We start from the raw sequence: 18,915 nt of genomic DNA on the forward strand, positions 1-18,915 counted from the left end.
CGCCAACTCTCCACTGACAGCTTAAACATACCATATGGTCTAGCATCTCGTCTCCTTACTCCCAAGTCTTCCCAGTCCAAAGTTTGCAACATTTTTGTAACACTATTCCTTTATTATTTTAAAGATAACGGTTTGATTTATTTTGATCCTTATTGACTCCAAACTGATCTATCAGCGATAACTTAAAAGTTGTAATCCACCTAGTCAATACTTACTACAATCTCTTATTAGCTAAATGCCGGACATGTTTCGAGAACTTATATGTTCTCTTCAGTGGCTTATAACACTAGCTTGCAATTTTAAACTTTCTGATCATTGCATAATGTTCAAATACCTGTAGTGATCTTTCATACTTCAGGCATGCTGAATCTGGAACTGAAGTCAATCTTCCTATCACATCAGGTTTCTTTGCAAAATCAAAATGAAAATACAAGAGACTCGTGCATGACAATTGTATACATAGCACCAAATGGTCCAGAATTATGAATGATGAATTCAATCTATCAACATTGATCTGTATTTAGGGCAGTCGCCCAGGTGGCAGACTCCCCATCTGCCGCTTCCCCAGCCTTTTCTTAAATGATTGCAAAGAATTTGGAAAGGATGCTACAGTATTCCTATATTTAAAAAAATATGGTCTAATACAGTAAAATTATTGGCAGATATTGATACTAGACCCCTGTGATAATCAAATAAAAAAAGCTACTCACCATTAATGTCTTCATGTGACTACAATGAACAAGGTCTAATGACTACAATGAGAAAGGTCTACTTATTAACCAGTAACACTATTCATGCTTATTCATTGCTCCCCAAAGAACTCACTATGTGCGCTCAACTTGTAATAACAAACTAAATTAGTGAGAAGTGCTGTGAAGAAAGAATCTGTTTCTTCTTTTCCTACCTGGTGAGTTGGCCGTGCAGTTATTCTGTTATCCCAAGACAGGCTCCAGCCATGCTTAATTAGACTTGGCATAGTTTATTGAAATCTGAGAACTGCAGAGTTTCTGTTGAAATAGAGATTTAGTGAATAGACGTGCTTTGCAGGATGCGTTAATTTTACATGCATGTTTGAAGGAGAGGTTGGACTATTTTTATAATGGTTATTAATGTCTTACAATATGGTGTAGTGCCATGGCACGGCATTATTGCTGCTGAAGCAGCAACTGTTCAAACTGATAACTCTTAAGGTTTTTGAGAGTTTAAAACGTGCTCCTCAAAGACCTGCTTGGGGATTTGTAACGTCTTCTCCATTGAAAAATACGTTCTTCCACTTCTTTGATAAATTTATGGACAAGGAGAACATTGTTCAGTTTTATTAGAAACTAGAAAACAGCTCAATTGGCGATGCAGTATGAAACGCTTTAGCGGGATAGCATGGCTCATGCCTTGATCTTGTTCGGACATTTCATTTGTTCCATATCCCAATTTTTTTTTCCCTTCTAAATCACAGTCTTCCGTGTATATTTGCAGGTCTATAAGGTGTAAATTGCGGGAAATTCAAACTTTCATTAACATAATAACATGGGCTGGATTGCATTGTGATCATATCTAAACTGATGAGAACGAGATAATATGTTGTAAATTGTGGGAAGACGTAAATTCTGGGAATGTAAAAGTGGGGTTGTACTGTAAGATGATTTTCTGTATCCTGCATCACAAACTATCCTCCAGCACTCTGTAACACAACTAGATTACTCAACACATAGGCTATAGAAAACAATAAACTACAGTATTTGAAACACACTGGAAACTGTTCAGAAAGAATTGTAATATTAACAATGCAATCCTTCCTCATCCATCTTACACGGTGTTATTTATGATAATTATGACCATTCCCTGCAGTGTGTAAAGTATAATTCTTTATTAATCAGCAGGGACTGCTGAAATCTATAACACAATGTTGGTGTTCATTTTTATCAATATAACTAAACATAGTAGAGATAAATCTTGTGAGAGCATTGAAGTGTTCACACCATGAAATAAATTGTATATAGCTATAAAACAAGTTTGTCACTATTCATTTGGCTTGCCTTTTTATTTTCCCTAGTACTTTATCTTCTTATTTTCATGATATTGATTTCTACCATTTGCTGTATGTTGTACTATGAAGATATGTATGAAGTCTGTTTTGTTTCCCCTTGTCTCCAGATCTATGGCATCCAGACTTTAAGATCAGAAAAGAAGTAACTCTGCATGTACCATCAGCTGAAGAACCTACTAATCCACCTGAAAATAAGTCTGAAGTGGTAGTTGAACCCACAATAATGATAGTGGAAAATAAGGTTGAAAAATGGTCTCCGCTGCCATCAACTTCATCATCATCTTCGGCTTGCCATGCAAACGAGACCTCCTATGTTATTCCTGAACAACAAAGTGACTCTCAGGAAACTAATCATGCATCAGAAGGTGTTGATGAAGAGGATGATTGTATTATATTGGACTCACCGAAAACCTCTCCAGTGACATCTCCTAAGGAGTTGAGTGTAATGGAACCATTTGTAGTAATGACAAGACTACCCTCCCCCTCCAAATTGCCGAATTATGTTGCAAAATTTGCAGCTCAATCAAAATCTACTCATCGTGCGAGTGCTCAGTCATCTAAGAAACGGTTTAAAACCGAAAAAAGAAGTTTACCTGTGAAAGAGAGGCAATATGATCCGGACAGGCATTGTGGCGTCTGGATTGAGGAGCATAAGAGAGCCTGCACTCGTTCCCTGACCTGCAAATCGCATGCTCTCTCTCTGCGACGTGCTGTAATAGGCCGGAGCATGAGCTTCGATAAGCTGCTAGCCAAGCATAGAGCTGCAAAGGAGAGCAAGTTATCAAAGCAACCTCAGCAGGTACTGGTGTTAAGCTTTACTTTTTCTTTTCATTGCTGGTTCAATCATTGTGAGAGGGCTTGGAATGTGGAAAGGAGGACACTATAAAATTCAGCTTGGTTGTGAACTTGCAGCAGTTTTCTTTCTTTCTTTCTTTCTTTCTTTCTTTCTTTCTTTCTTTCTTTCTTTTAATATTATCTTTGTGTTAAAACCTTGCTTTCCACATCGTAAATCCCTTACAATGTTTCATGCAACATTATACATTTTCTTTGATAAATTACTGCATGCCTCTTAATAAGTTGTGTTGCTGTGTGTGGACATTGTGCACGTTTGTGAGAAGTACAGTAGGAGGGTACTGTATCTACTGGAATATAATATGCACACCAGATTTTTACTGTAAAATGTGGAGAAAAGGAATGGTGAATATAAAACATTATAATAATAATAATAATAATAATAATAATAATAATAATAATAATAATAATAATAATAATAATAATAATAGACATGATAATATGCTTTTGGGTTTTTGCCATGTTGAAAAACAAGGTGAAATTCTTAACGTTTTGCAGAGAACATTGCTGCGTGTCATCAGAAGAAAATCTTGTCTGTTCACAAGCAAGACTTATAGCTAAGATGGTGTCTTCACCTCCCACACAGAAGGCTAACACACAGTGAGCCATCTAGTGACAAATGACAGTACTACTTAAGTTGCTGTAGACCAACAGTAAAGGATTTGCAAATTTAAACCTTCATTATTAGAGAATTATGAAGTGAGAGCAGCTTGTAAACATAAAAAGGAGGCATATCAGAAATGGTCCCAAACAAGGACTGATGCAGAGTGGGAATTGTACACAGGTGAAAGAAACAGAGCAAAACAAATAGTTGTTGAATCCAAAATGAAGTCTTGCGAATATTTTGGTGATAACCTGGAAAGGCTAGGTCAAGCAGCTGGGAAACCTTTCTGGATACTAATAAAGAATCTTAGGATGAAGGGGGGGAAAAGGAAATGAATATGGACAGGAGGACAATGATATTGGTGAAATTATGCTTGATGAAGTGGAAAGGATGTTAAATAAACTCTGTTGTCATAAAGCAGCACGAATAGATGAAATTAGACCTGAAATGGTAAAATACAGTGGGAAGGCAGGCAGGAAATGGCTTCATAGAGTAATACAGTTGGAATGGAATGTTAGTAAGATTCCTTCTGATCAGACAGAAGCAGTAAACGCACCTATCTATGAGCAAGGGAAAAGGAATGGTTGCAACAACTATCGAGGTATCTCATTGATCAGTATACCAAGCAAAGTGTTCAATGGAATCTTGGAATGGAGGGTGTGATCAATGGTTGAGAGGAAGTTGGATGAAAACCAATGTGGTTTCAGACCTGAGAGGGGCTGTCAGGATCAGATTTTCTGTATGCACAAGGTAATTGAAGAACGTTTTGTAGATCTAGAGAAGACATGAGAGAGTACCGAGGGAAAATATGTTTGCCGTGCTGGGGGACTATGGGATTAAGGATAGATTATTAAAATCAGTCAGAGGTGTTTATATTGACAACTGAGCTGCAGTGAAAATTGATGGTAGAATGAGTAATTGTTTCAAGGTACTTACAAGGGTTAGGCAAGGCCATAATCTTTCACCTTTGTTGTTCATAGTTTATATGGATCATCTGCTGAATGGTATAAAGTGACAGGGAGGGATTCAGTTGAGTAGAAAAGTAGTAAGCAGTCCGGTCTTTGCTGATGACTTGGTCTTCATGGCAGATTATGCCGAAAGCTTATAGTCTAATATCTTGGAAGATGAAAATGGGTGCAATGAGTATAGTACAAAAATTAGCCTTTCCAATACTAAATTGATGTCAGTCAGTAAAAAATCCAAGAGAATTGAATGTCAGATTGGTGATACGTAGGTGGAACAGGCTGATAATTTCAAGTATTTAGGATGAGTGTTCTTCCAGGATGGTATGATAGTGAGATTGAATCAAGGTGCAGTAAAGCTAATGCAGTAAGCTTGCAATTGCGATCAGCAGTATTCTATGAGAAGGAAGTTAGCTCCTGGACAAAACTATCTTTACATCAGTCTGTTTTCAGACCAACTTTGCTCTACGGGGATGAAAGCTGGGTGGACTCGTGTCTTATTCATAAGCTAGAAGTAACAAGCATGAAAGTAGCAATAATGTTTGCTGGTACAAACAGGTGGGAGCAATGGTAGGAGGTACTAGGAATGAGGATGATAAAGCCTAAGTTATGTATGAACCCGATGAATGGAACTGTACATATAAACTGGCTTTGGTTGTGGGTTCATAGGAGTTGAATGGTGTAGGATAGGTCACTTAAGAGAATAATGGACTCTGTTATGGAAGGTAAGAGACGTAGAGGGAAATGGAGTCGACTATGGTCAGACTCTGTTTCTATTGAACTAAAGTTAAGAGGTATAGAACTAAATGAGGCCATAGAAGGAGTATTGTGGCTGCATTTTGTAAATTCACAGGTGCTTGCAGACTGAACACTGAAAGGCATAGCAGTCCATAATGAAGATGTAATAATAATAATAATAATAATAATAATAATAATAATAATAATAATAATAATAATAACAACAGAATTGATACTAGGCTAATGTTAAAGTTTTTAATATGTATAAAACTTTAATACTAAAAACAATAATAATAACAACAACAACAATGGTGATAGTTTTTAAAATACCTTCAGGATAAATCCAACGTTGAACTTGATGCAAGCGTAATGGACTGGTATAACTTTGAAACAATTCTCTAACCCATGGGTAAATAATGGAAATATCGAGCTTGATTATTATTATTATGACTTGAGGTGTGGCTTTGAAGTTGCTTACATCTATCAGTACCATTATTGTTATTTACGTAGCTATCTACAGACTTTATTTGGTATAAGTCATGATCATATTATTTGTGAGGTTTTGTCATGAAACATCTGCTATATATATATATTAATAAGAGTTTATTTAATGTAAGAATACATTATAAATATATAATTTATTATTATCTGTATATATGATGTATAAATCCAGTGCAATATTTTGCAACACACGGCAACAGTCCAGAACGACGTATCTTTGGAACTAGAGAGTTACAGAAAATTCCATTCATTGTAAATAGGTTATTGGAGACTCTCAAAATTACGAGAAAACATGTTGTCATATTCTTGTAGAAGCCTGACCAGGCAGTGTATATAAAGAGGCAGTCTTGGGACTTGAGTTGTTTAACGAGATTTGTGAGTGCGAGTCATTAATTGAGTATGTGAAATTTGTTGTGTTGGTAGTTGGTTGACATGCAAGTGTTACAGTCTCCTCCTCCTTCTTCTTCTTCTTCTTCTTCTTCTTCTTCGTAGCAGTCAAGTGTTTAAAATGGTGGTTTATGGGTGTGTGTGTGTGTAATGTGTATATAATTTGTAAATAAAATTGCACACAATTGACAGCATTTAGTGTCTGCGTCTTTGTGGTAACAACATTGGCGACCGTGACAAAGACATGAAAATAATATTCGGCAGTGAATACAAGTGTAAGTGTATCAGAACAAAATGCAAGTGATACTGGAAAATATGTCCGTACAACAACTTAACGACAAACTCGCAAAGAGAAATCTTCTGACGGACGGTAATAGGAAATCATTGAAGACATGGTTACGAGAAGATCTCGTAAAAAAACGGTGAAGATCCCCAAAAGTTTTTTATCGAGATTGACGAACATCTGGCCTAGTCATCAGAAAAGGAGGTAAATATGACTACAGTGTGTTCCAACTTAATGAGCATGATACACTAACAGAACAAATTTCGAAAGTAAATGACAAACTTTCAAACAAAATTTCATATGTCAGTTGCGGCCTAACAGAACAGATTGCAGAACAAATTTTGAAAGTAGATAACAAGATTTCTGAAGCTGAAATAGTTTTGACTAGACAAATATCACGAGTGTACACGCAGCTTTACAAAGTAGAACAGTGCGTAGAATTGGAAATTTCAACCGTAGATGAAAAAATTTCATCCCAAATTAGCGACTTCACCAATCAGTTAACACAGCAGATATCGGACATCAGGTCAAAACTGGGACAGGTTAAGCAGATCAATAGTAGGATAAGCCAGCTGGAAGGAGACATCTCGAAACTCAGGGAGGAAGTGGAAATCCAGGTTTCCAGGGGGGAGGGGAGAATTTCTACCATCGAGGGAAATTTCCGGAGCCATATTTCTGTTGTTTAAGGAAGGTTAGAAAACCGGATCTCGACCGTCAAGGTAGATATGCTGAATATGAGAGCAAGCATCTTTCATGCGGTAGAAGATAGATTAACTCAAACAGGACCTATCACCACACCTTCAACCACCTCAAACCTAACCGGCAACACAGGACACCTAGACCCAAAGGTGATTATAGAGTGCCTTCCGAAATTCCACGGCATCTGGAAGAGAACCCGACCAGCTTCATCAAGGGATCAGTCAGTCTACTAGGAAGGACTAATCTACTGGAGGACATCTTCGTTCAACTCATAACACCGCGGTTAAAGGGGCAAGCCGCTATTTAGTGGAATAACTTGTTTAAACTGGACTGATTTCAAGAGGGAATTCCTTGCTAGGTTTAATTCCGAAGGGGTGATGAGCTCTGTGAACGGGAAGCTACCAACTGATGCAAAACCCAACGGCATGAGAGCTAGCGAATTCGTTCTCAAGAAGTACCTCCTCTTCAAACGGCTGCATCCACAAGGTAGCGAGAACGAGATCTTACCAGACTTCGTAGAGCTACTCCACGATAAGATTAGACTCCTAGTGAAGGTAAAACAACAGAGATCCTTTGATGATCTGCATAAAATCATCACCCAGTTGGAAGAAGAACACAAGAGCAAAGCCATGGAAGAGACCAGCTCGGTTAGGAAATGCTACCAGTGTGGAAGAACGGGACACCTGAAGAACAAATGCCCAACCTTGTCGTTGGAAAACTGGGTCTGGCCCATTCTGGATTGAGGGAGGGGGGGTGAGACTGGGAACAAGATTACGCCTCAAGACCCGACCGACAAGCAACCCTGGTCAATGAGGAGAGGGACTGGTCAGATTGTGAGCAGAACAGGCCAACCTCGCCCAGCTATCATCTTGAGGATAGGCAACAAAAAATTTTCAGCCATACTCGACAGCCAAGCAACCCATTAATTTGCGAATGAGACTGTTGCCAGATTGAAGTTTCACCATCTCGGAAGGGTAGTGGGAGCAGCGGACGGGGTAACCTATTCCATCCAAGGACAGACTAACCTAACTGCTAAATGCATAGACCTGCCTATTGTAATTTATGTTACAGTAATTCAGAACCTAACACCTGACATCATATTAGGTCATGACTTTCTGGTAGAATACAAGCTGATCCTAGATTATGCAGCTCATGAAGTCTTTTTGGGAAAAGACATACGTCTGAGGGTTGCCTGGCACGATGGAAATCTTCGGACTTGCAAGGATGCGGAAGTCGACATAGACCTGGAAGATTTCCAGTTAACTCATCTTCAACCAAGTGAAGAAGAGTAGCTGAGACATGCCTTAAAGAACTTTCCAGAAGTCATCACCAGTAAAATAGTACCGACTACCACTGTAATGGACACCATTGAATGCAGCACTTCCTCACCCATCAAGCAACGCCCATATCCAATCAACCCGGATAAGCGCAACTTCATCATTCAGAAGATTCAAGAAATGGAAGTGCAAGGTCTCATCGAACCCTCTACAATTTCAATCCCTAATTGCCAAATTTCACCTCAACCCAAATATTTTATAATGTTATGTGCATTTCTGAGAAGATTGTGTTTATTGAAATATAACCTATGTTTTGTACTACACTCGCGGCAGGCAACATTCAATGGAAGAGTGTCTGAACTAATTTGAATCTCCAATGCCAATCATCTTGTACTTCCACATGGTTTTGTTACAATTTATATGTTTATATGTTTTATTGTTCAAGTGATTATGTTATCTCATGTTTATACAAGTTCGACTCACCCTTCAGGACCACTTTGAAACTAACATTGTACTTCGCGTCTTCATGTTCTCTCATTTAATCACACTAATGTAACACCTTGTAATATAAATGTCTACATGCTAGCCTATTTCCCACATTTTGGCTGAAGATGACGCCAAACAGCGTCGAAACTAGTTCCAAGTGTAAATATATGTTGTAAATAAACTATAACATTTATTTGTATTGAAAAGGTGGACCCTTTTAAGTTTCCTATCTTCCCTCTACATCCTGTTAAGAATGGGGAATATGAACTGTGTGTGGATTTCCGCAAGTTGAACAAGAAGACTGTTAGTGACGCTTACCCCTGCCTGACCTGAAAGACTCGGCTAAAACACCTAAGTGGGTCTAGGATTTTCAGCACACTGGATCTCAACTCCGAATATTGGCAAGTGGAGGTGGAGGAAAGTTCTAGACCACTGACCGCCTTCATGACACGGGGAGGATTGTAACCAGTTTACAGTAATGCCTTTTAGACTGAAGAATGCTCGTGCAACCTTCATGCATCTGATGAATAAGATATTGTCAGGATATGTTGGAGATTTCTGCCAAGTGTGTCTCGACGACATTTTAATCCACAGCAAGAATTTTCAAGAACACATTGTACACCTCTGGAAAGTGCTGGAATGACTGAAGATTCATGGACTGACTTGCCACTGGAGAAGTGCCACTTCGCTCAGTCCTGCGTAGAATATCTTGGCCATGTCCAAGCATCTGAGGGCTTAGAAAGGCAACCGGAGAAGAATCGAACTATAGAGGAAGCTGAACGCCCGTGGACCAAGCTACAAGTACGTCAGTTCCTCGGCTTGTGTGGATGGTATAGCAGCTTCGTGCCACACTCTGAAGAGAAGGTAATACCACTCGCCGATCTACTCCATAACAACTGCACGTTCTGATGGACTAGCAAGGAAGAGGCAGCATTCCAAGGCATTAAGGCTGCGATATGCAACGCTCCCGGTTTACCCCATCCCGACCCTCAATGCAGGATGTGCCTGCAGACAGATGCCAGCGGTGCCGGCCTATGAGCAGTGTTATTCCAGGAGAGGAGTGACGGCGGAAGGGACATCGAGTATGCCAGCACAAAGCTATCTCCCACCGAACAACGCTACTGCACTGCCAAGAAGGAAGCCTTAGCCTTGGTGTGGGCCATGGGCAAATTCAGAGGCTACTTGGAGGGAAGGAAGTTCCACCTCTACACCAATAACTCAGATCTCAAATGGTTGAACTGTCTCTGGCTCAAAATCTAAACTGATGCGATGGACTCTGTTAATCACAGAATTTGACTTTGATGTGCTCACGTCCCAGGACCGACGAACATAGGAGCAGACAGTTTATCTAGGCACCCAGCGATGGAACCTGAAGTTAGGAGCACCATTGTCGAGAGGGAGTCTCCACAAAATCACCAGGGCGAACCCAATGAGCCTGTCCTTATGATCATCAAGAAGGAATTTGATCTAGGAGTAATCAAGCAATGGCAAGAACAAGACAAGCCCTGTAGGCAAGCAATGGCAAGAACAAGACAAGCCCTGTAGGACCACGATGCAGTGGATTAGGAGACAGAACACTGATAGTCAACTCGTCACTGACACGGCCCCTCTTTCACAACTGATATTAAAATGGTATCCGGCTAGTGACACCCTGGGGTAAGCGTATCATGACAAGGAAGCAAAAAATCGAAATGTACCCAAAACACCAAAATAAAATTAAAATAAATGTGGAAGAGTGAATATTTAGCACAAGGGACCCATTTCCCAAGGAACAAAGGGCGGGATCAACGAGGGGAACCAGAACAAGCATCTACAAGAAATTTTGTACACCCATTTCAAAAACATACTATAATTAATTCAAACATTACTACAACCTAATACATGTTTAGTAGAAAATAACTGGATGAAAAGAAATAATTTTGTTTAGTTAAAAAAATATCTTAAGTTTCAAGTGAATGAAAATAAATACATAGGGCTAAGTCATATCTACAATTCTTTTTCTTTTAAATAATTTTGGTAAATTTTTGCTTTGTAAATAAGAAAAATATAATTTTTCTATACTAAGGTGAGGTTCTTAACAATAAATATATTATCTCTGAATATGAATAAATACGGAAATAAATAATTTAAGTAAATAGTACCAAATCTATGAAAACATGAAATATACTAGAATGAAATACTAACCCAAGCGACCTAACAGATAAAGGAGCTCCTTAAATAAACCTAAAATATATCATTTTACCTGATATCTACATTAAAAATAAATTAATTTTCTGAGGACCATTATTAGTGGAAGGTTCACAACACCGAACGCATAGTAGATAATGCAAAATGCGTCGCCCGAATCAATCGCAAGGACATCCCTGACGAAAAATCTCAGTCACATAGCATATCCCAGAAATAGAACAAAATAACATAGTAAAATTTAGCATCACCAATATAAAACCACAAACCGAAGAAAACGAAAGTCATCGTTCATATGCCGTACACTTCAAGAGAGAACCGGTCAGGTAATACAAATATTAGTAATCACATACTCAAATACATTTTCCACAGTCATTTTACAAATACCACACACTCGTGAGAGAGCAATAACAATAGGTCCAAACACAACGGCATTCAGAAGCAGACTCTCATGGCGATAAGATAGTAATAATAATAATAATAATAACAATAATACAACGGTTACGCAACGACCAGACAAAGATGAGTACAGATAACCAACAATGACAACAGACACGGATTGAGGAGATAAGGCGACACAACAAAGCAAGAATGATGAACAAATAAAACCTTCCATTAACAATGTCCTTACATACTGTAGCAACTCTACTCGTAAAATGAATAATAAGGAAATTGGTGTCACCAAAAGCCCAAAATATACTCATCTACCTTAACTTACACTATAATAATAATAATAATAATAATAATCATAATAATAATAATTAGGGAAAATTAGTGGCAATAGCGCTTGCTCGGTACACAATTCAAAATATTCCCTTACAGAGGAGAAACGAACCCGTAATAACACAATGAAAATAAATAGAACAAGAAGTCACAATAAAACATAACGTCGCATACCGGCCGAATATACAAGCACAGGCAGCACTAATGCGAATGAAAACACTAGCATGAAGGGAACGTCACTAAAATTACACAAAAGTAGGCAAAAATAAAATAAATATGAAAAATAAAATGGAAAAGACCAAAACACACCCAGGGTTTAACGGACGTCACAAGGTACATACGACGGCTCCAAAATACAAGTGCACAAGACGAAAATGAATGGATCAAAATTACGCCTCGGAAAAATAAGTACGACCAACTACGAGGCGCCTACCAAACTTAGCAAAACATATCCACAAAATAAAGAGAGGAGGTACTTGCATAAATGAAGAAACATACATACCAAATAATCCATAATGAATTGAGCAACCGAACAAACACTATCAACCACCAGACAGCACTACACTTTAAAACGAATACCTCACCATATTCATCTTATACACTAATTCTATATACATTATTTACAATTTCCCCATACCTGAAAGGGATACAGAATGTTTTTCACCCAATGCCCGAACTAGTCATGTTCAATACACCAACGGGCCTGATAGACCCAGCTCTTCGCGTCATGCTCTTGCGAGTTCGAAATGCAGACAGACGTTTCCAAGCGCCCAGCACACACCACCGTTTAGCGAGTCACGCGCTATCTGTCTAACAGCGTTCAAACTCATCACAAGTTCTACTGTACACTTCAGGCAGTTGAATGCACTATGTTACCAAACTAGGAATGTCAAATGTGCCGTGCCAGTGGTCCAACAACACATACGAACAGTCCAAATATATTATACAGGAATACGAAGACGTACACCGACAGATTTCAAGTTTATTTATTAATTGTAACGCCACATCGCGAGGGAATTCAAGATGTGCTACAAGAAATTGCGGGTTGACAGAGGACCATAGATGTACAGATCTCGCCTCTCCGACACACCTGCAATAGTGCTGATCCCTAGACAGCACACGACTGACATCCTCAAAGTTCCACAACAGCACTGAACCTGGACATCCAACAGGTGAGGGAGACATATCAGTCTATCGAACGAAGATTCGTCTTTGTCAACATGCGGAAAGACATCCTGGACTATGTGAAGGGGTGCTACATCTGCACCTGCACTAAGGCAAGTAATAGGAAGACAGATTCCAGTCAGCGAGGAAGATGGCCACAATGCCCTTGGGAGGTCATAGTTCTGGACTTGATGGGTCCTTACCCTAGAACACCAAGGGGTAAAACATGATTCCTAGTAAACACCGACCTCTTTACAAGATTGAAGCCTTTCCGATACCAGAAGCCACGACGGGACGTATCTCCAGTCTTCTACAGGATGAGGTATTCACCTGCTACGGTTATCCATGGTGCGTTCTGTCATACAATGGGAGTCAGTTCAAGTCAAGGAAGTGGCAGCAAATGATGACTGAATGGGGTGTGGAGCACTGGACCACCCCTGTCTACATGACTGAATGGGGTGTGGAGCACTGGACCACCCCTGTCTACGAGCTAAAAAGGATGCCTCGGGTCCACCTAATAGAAAAGGAACATTGACTGTGGGACTGTCATATTCCACAGTCACTCTTTGCCCTGCAACGACGCACCAACTGTGTCACGGGCTATTCCCCAGCGGAGCTGTTCCTTGATCGACAGCTATACGGCACTGTGGATTGGGAGATTCATCCACCACCCACTTCTGGTCAAGATGATGCAGCTGCTACCCTAGCAGAGTGGCAGCATAAGCAGCAGCAGGACATCAAGGAAAAGCAAGCTTTGGCCAAGAAGAGATCCCTTACCCAAGCCAAGGCTCAAGATGTCGAAGAGACCCAGATCTTCCTTCCAGGCCAACAAGTACTGTGACGTAACCACCCAGTCAGTAATAAGCTCAGAGTTTTTCACGCAGGTCTGGCACCGAAGTGGGTTGGCCCTTTCGAGGTCGATAAGCAGCTGGGCCATGGTGTTAACTTACTAAAGACCAACCCTTCTGTCAAGGTCCACACATCTGAATTGGGGCAAGTCACCCAACCTCTGCGTATACAGAGTAAGCCTGGTACTGCCACGGGTCCACCTGAAGGAGAGGCTACTAATGACACCGCACAGTCTGGTCATGAGGAGGAGAACGCATCGACTACCACCAAGGAGGAGGCTGGCAGCAATGTGACACTGACCCCCGACATTGCATGATCCGGTCGAGGAGGTGAGCACATCCAGCGACATTGAGGAAGAGAGAAGATATAATCTACGACCAAGGCAAAGTCGATGAGTGTGATAGAATGTTGAAATTGTTTCAAGTTATAAGGGGGATATTGATACAAGTGTAATGGACTAGTATAATTTGGAAATAATTCTCTAATCCAGAGTAAATAAAGGAAATATCGAGCTCGATTATTATTACGATTATTATGACTTATGAGGTGTGGCTATGAAGTTGTTTACATCTATTATTATTATTATTATTATTATTATTATTATTATTATTATTATTATTATTATTATTTAAGTAGTTATGTATAGACTTTATTTGGTATAAATTGTGATCATATTATTTGTGTTTTTATGTCATAAAACATCTGCTGTATGTATATTAATATGAGTTTATTTAATGTAAGAACACATGATTAACAGTATATAATTTATTAATACCTGCATATATGATGTATAAATCCAATGCAAAGTTTTGCAACATACGGTAATAGTCCAGAACAAAGTATCTTTCGAACTAGAGAGTTAGAGAATTATATTCATTGTAAATAGGTTATTGGAGAATCTCAAAATTACAAGAAAGCCTGTTGTGTCATATTCTTCTAGAAGCCTGGCCAGGCAATGTATATAGAGGCAGTCTTGGGAGTTGAGTTGATTTGTTTGAGAGTTGTAAGCGCAAGTCGTTAACACTTCTGTCAAGCCTATCCCACACACGCTCGATGGGATTAAGGTCAAGACTCACTGCTGGCCATTCCATCTCGTGAATGTCCAGTTCTCGCAAGACAGCTCTGGTGATGCGCCCTACATGAGCCCTGGCATTGTCGTGCATGAGTACAAATTCAGGGCAACACCGTATGCAGCAACCAGCACATGCTGTAGCAGTATCTGTTCGATGTACCCTGCAGCAGTAAGATTACCACGGACAACGACAAGATCCATATGGCCATCAATACTGATTCCACCCCACACCATCACAGAGCCTTTTCCGAATCGGTCGACTTCCTGGACAACATTTGGCATGTTGTACTGCTCACCACGGCATCTCCGAACACTTTGACGTCCATCATGCTGTGTCAGCTGTGTCAGGGGAAATCTGGACTCGTCTGTGAACAACACAGATCTCCATTGACAAAGTTATCAGTTGACGTGGGTATGGGCAAACAGAAGGCGAGCTGCGTTATGTTGCTGCGTTAAACGGGGCACTCGGAACAGGACGTTTGGGTCGTAAGGACACTTCTCTTAACCTGTTCCTTACTGTCTGGTCAGACACGATGACTCCAGTGACCCTCCTGAGGTCTTGTTGCAGTTTTCTGGCAGTTGCTGAACGACACTGCAACGCACAGATGGTCAGATGTTGGGCATCCTGTGGGGTTGTCATGCGCCCACGACCATGTCCAACCCTCCTTATGAACTGGCCTGTCTCATTGTAGCGATTCAACAAGCGGTGAATAACTGATGGAGAGACATTGAGATTGTTTTGAGGGGTCACCTCACAGTTTAATGCATGGCTACACCTACAGATGGAATGCAACTTCGATTTGACAAACCCTGAGTAGCTAAGGTCTCAAGGTATGCTGTGCAACCATTGCAACCCCATCTAAAAAATTAAACGTTCACATAGCAGACGTTAAAAAACATGTTCCCCTAATTTGTTTGAACTGTGTACTTCAAGCTCATAACTATGATACTTTTCCTCTTGTGGTGGTGTTTTTATGCTCTTGTAATATAAGGATATAATTGACAGTCCCCAGGTGATCTCTGCATCAGCACAGCTCTATATCCACACTCACTTGCATCAGTATGAAGAATTAGAGATGTGTAAAACAGGACTTCTTGATATAGCTTCCTTCAACTTTTCAAAGGAAATCCTCTGTTCTGTAGAAAATTGAAATTCATTGTCTTTCTTCAGCAGTTTTCTTAATGGTCATGCAATAGCAGAGTATTCTGACATGGACTTCCCATAGTATCCAGTTAAACCAAGGGAAGACTGCACTTTCACTTTTCATGGTTCTGGAAATTTCATTACAGCATTAGTTTTCTCTGGCGACTGATAGTCGTCCATCTTCCTCTACATTTCCCAAGAACTCATCCTTCCTCTTCATTTGGTGGCATTTCCCTTTGTTCAGTTCAGTGCCATAGTCCTTAGCTACATCCAGCACAATCTTTAAGCAGTGTAATGTTTGTTTCATCTTTAGCTCGAATTATGAAACACATCCATCTAAATGAGTACTATGCCCTGATGCCCCAAACTACTAATGGTCGGAAGATGCAGTTAATGAATCGTTGGAATACTATCGGTGAGTTGCACAGAACAACTGGCGCTGTTTGGAACTGAAACTGACATGAATTAGTGACGAAAGCAGTGTATTTTCTACTTTGAGACTCCACTAGCACATGAATCCATTTTTTAAGTCAAGTGTACTGAATACTCTCACTCTTTGCAATTTATCCAAGATATCTTTTATGAGCGGCAACAGGTGTCAATCCTTTAGGATGATCTTGTTTATCTTACGATAGTCGAAACACAAGCAAGGAGAGCCATCGTTCTTCCACACTACCGCATAAGGGCTGGCATATTCAGAAGAGCTTGGCTTGATGATGCCTACCTGTAGCCATTTCTTCACCTGCTCATCAACAGCTTCCTTTCTTGCGGGTGCAAGATGCCGTGGTCTGCTGAATACCAGTTGTTCGGCCTTCAGCGTAATGGTCAGTTTCACTTCTGAACTTTTCGTTTTGGCAGGTTCATAGGAGGAAGTCAGTTCTTCACTCTTGTAGTCATCATTTGTAGGCTCACCTACATCCAGTTGCTGCTCTTCGTCAACGTTAATCTGCATGAGAAATATGTCTGGTTTTGGCTTGGATATTCAAACATCATTCTGATTTATCACTACTTCTCCTTGCTGTAGAATATCACTCCCAGTTTTTGCAGGCTTCTTCTTTGTATCGCTAGTCAGAACAGAAACATCAGCCTGAAATGCTTCATCATCAATGGAGACCTTAGTATGGAAGTAGCCTTTAGGTACGACATGCCTCTTTCCAAAAACTTGTCAGGATAAGATCAGTTCTGCTCAAAGGAGGAGCTCCTAAATCTGCATAAATGTCTTCATGGATCAAAGTAATACTGCTTCCTGTATCTAGTAAGGCATTCATTATGGTACTAGCAAATTTGTATTCAGTGGTAAGAAAGCGAGCTACAGTTTATGTGAAAGAGTTAACTGTGTTGCCACTATCTGCCGTACTATCCGTTGTCTTGCACTCCACCAGTTTGTGACCAAATTCATTACATCTGAAACATTTCAGACCCTCGTCTTTGTGATGACAACTCGAGGATTTATGGCCTACTTCGCCACAGTTAAAGCATCTCTGCGTTCTATGTTTTTCTCTTGAAGTAGATTTCTGTGTTCCATCCTTCTTCAAATCTTTTGAGTTCCTTCTCTCAACAATGCATTCATATCACGTAGCTTTTCTGTAAACTTTTTAAAGTTCCTGGTCCCGTAAAAAAAATCAATTTGCTGCTGGACTCATCTTCTATACCATCAGTAATATACTGTATCAGGGAATCATCATTAATCTCACCTCGATGTGCAATCTCCTACATTACAATCGGGTACTCTTCGAACGTTTCCTCTTTCCTCTTCTTCCGTCTACTAAGCGGTCTGTGGATTTCTGCACTACTCATCTTGACATCAAACTCTTCTGTCAAAGCTTTCTTTAATTTCTTCCATGTTGATAAACCAGTTTCACTTTAGATAAATAGTTTTGCCAAGCCAGACAGTGATTTCTTAGCAAATGCTTATTTTCTGCATGTTGTCCCATCCCATCAGAACAGCTGTTTCTTCAAATTTTGTAATCCACTTTCTGACTGGATAATCTCCTTTACAATCAAAGGTGCATATTGAATCTTTGACATCTCAAAAAGTCATTGCGAATCTGCGACCTGAATTTTGCCGTTTTCTTGATGAGCTATGGTCTAGAAGCAAGTCATCTTCACTTTCTTCTGTAGATGCTTCTGATTTGTAGGTTACTTTCTTCTTAATTTGACCGTGTTCTCTTTAATTTCTTGTTAGCCTTAAAGCGCGCCCTGCATTGTACAGCGTATTCATCCTTTTCTTTGTCACTGTCTTTGTCTTCAATGTCGTCCTCAAGTTTTCACAGCAATTCTAAATTTATGAAGTGTCATAAAATGCGCCTCTTTAACTCATCTTTATCTCCCTCAAATCCCAAGCACAACAGATTGCATACTGTAATCAAGTCACGTTCAATGAAATTGTCAATGACTTTCTTATCGTCATACTCGGCGGAACCTTCTGAAAACTGAAATCTTGTAGACTCTCATAATCTCTTATGGTTCTGTCTGTCATCTTCTTTACTATATATAAATTTATGCAGGGTTTTAATAGCATATACAGATGCAGTAGAAATATTCCACCGGGCGAGTTGGCTGTGCGGTTAGAGGCAGGCAGCTGTGAGCTTGCATGCGGGAGATAGTGGGTTCGAATCCCACTGTCGGCAGCCCTGAAAATGGTTTTCCGTGGGTTCCCATTTTCACACCAGGTAAATGCTGGGGCTGTACCTTAATTAAGGCCACAATTGCTTCCTTCCAACTCCTAGGCCTTTCCTATCCCATCGCCGCCATAAGACCTATCTGAGTCAATGGGACGTAAAGCCACTGACAAAAAAAAAAATCCTGTTTATTCTCTGAATGCCTCCTAGCATTTTTGTTCTGGATTACTACTGGTGTATTTACTCGAATATCGCGTTGTTAACGTGCATGTAACAGTCAATTTCCATTCTAGTTCAGTAATGTCATCGATTTGAACACTGTACA

The 18,915-nt window shown here is 39.9% G+C and overlaps 1 protein-coding gene across 4 annotated transcripts in view; it reads left to right on the top strand.

Annotated features, from left to right (window-relative positions):
- Positions 1-18,915, top strand: part of LOC136864070 (ataxin-7-like protein 1) — a 521,582-nt gene that overhangs the window by 176,000 nt on the left and 326,667 nt on the right. For all 4 annotated transcript variants that reach the window (XM_067140614.2, XM_067140616.2, XM_067140615.2 and 1 more), the window contains exon 4: positions 2,152-2,843. In XM_067140614.2, coding sequence (XP_066996715.2) covers positions 2,152-2,843 — 692 coding nt within the window. The remainder of the gene's footprint in view (positions 1-2,151; positions 2,844-18,915) is intronic.

This window comes from Anabrus simplex, chromosome 2, assembly GCF_040414725.1.
Source record: "Anabrus simplex isolate iqAnaSimp1 chromosome 2, ASM4041472v1, whole genome shotgun sequence".
NCBI lineage: Eukaryota > Metazoa > Arthropoda > Insecta > Orthoptera > Tettigoniidae > Anabrus > Anabrus simplex.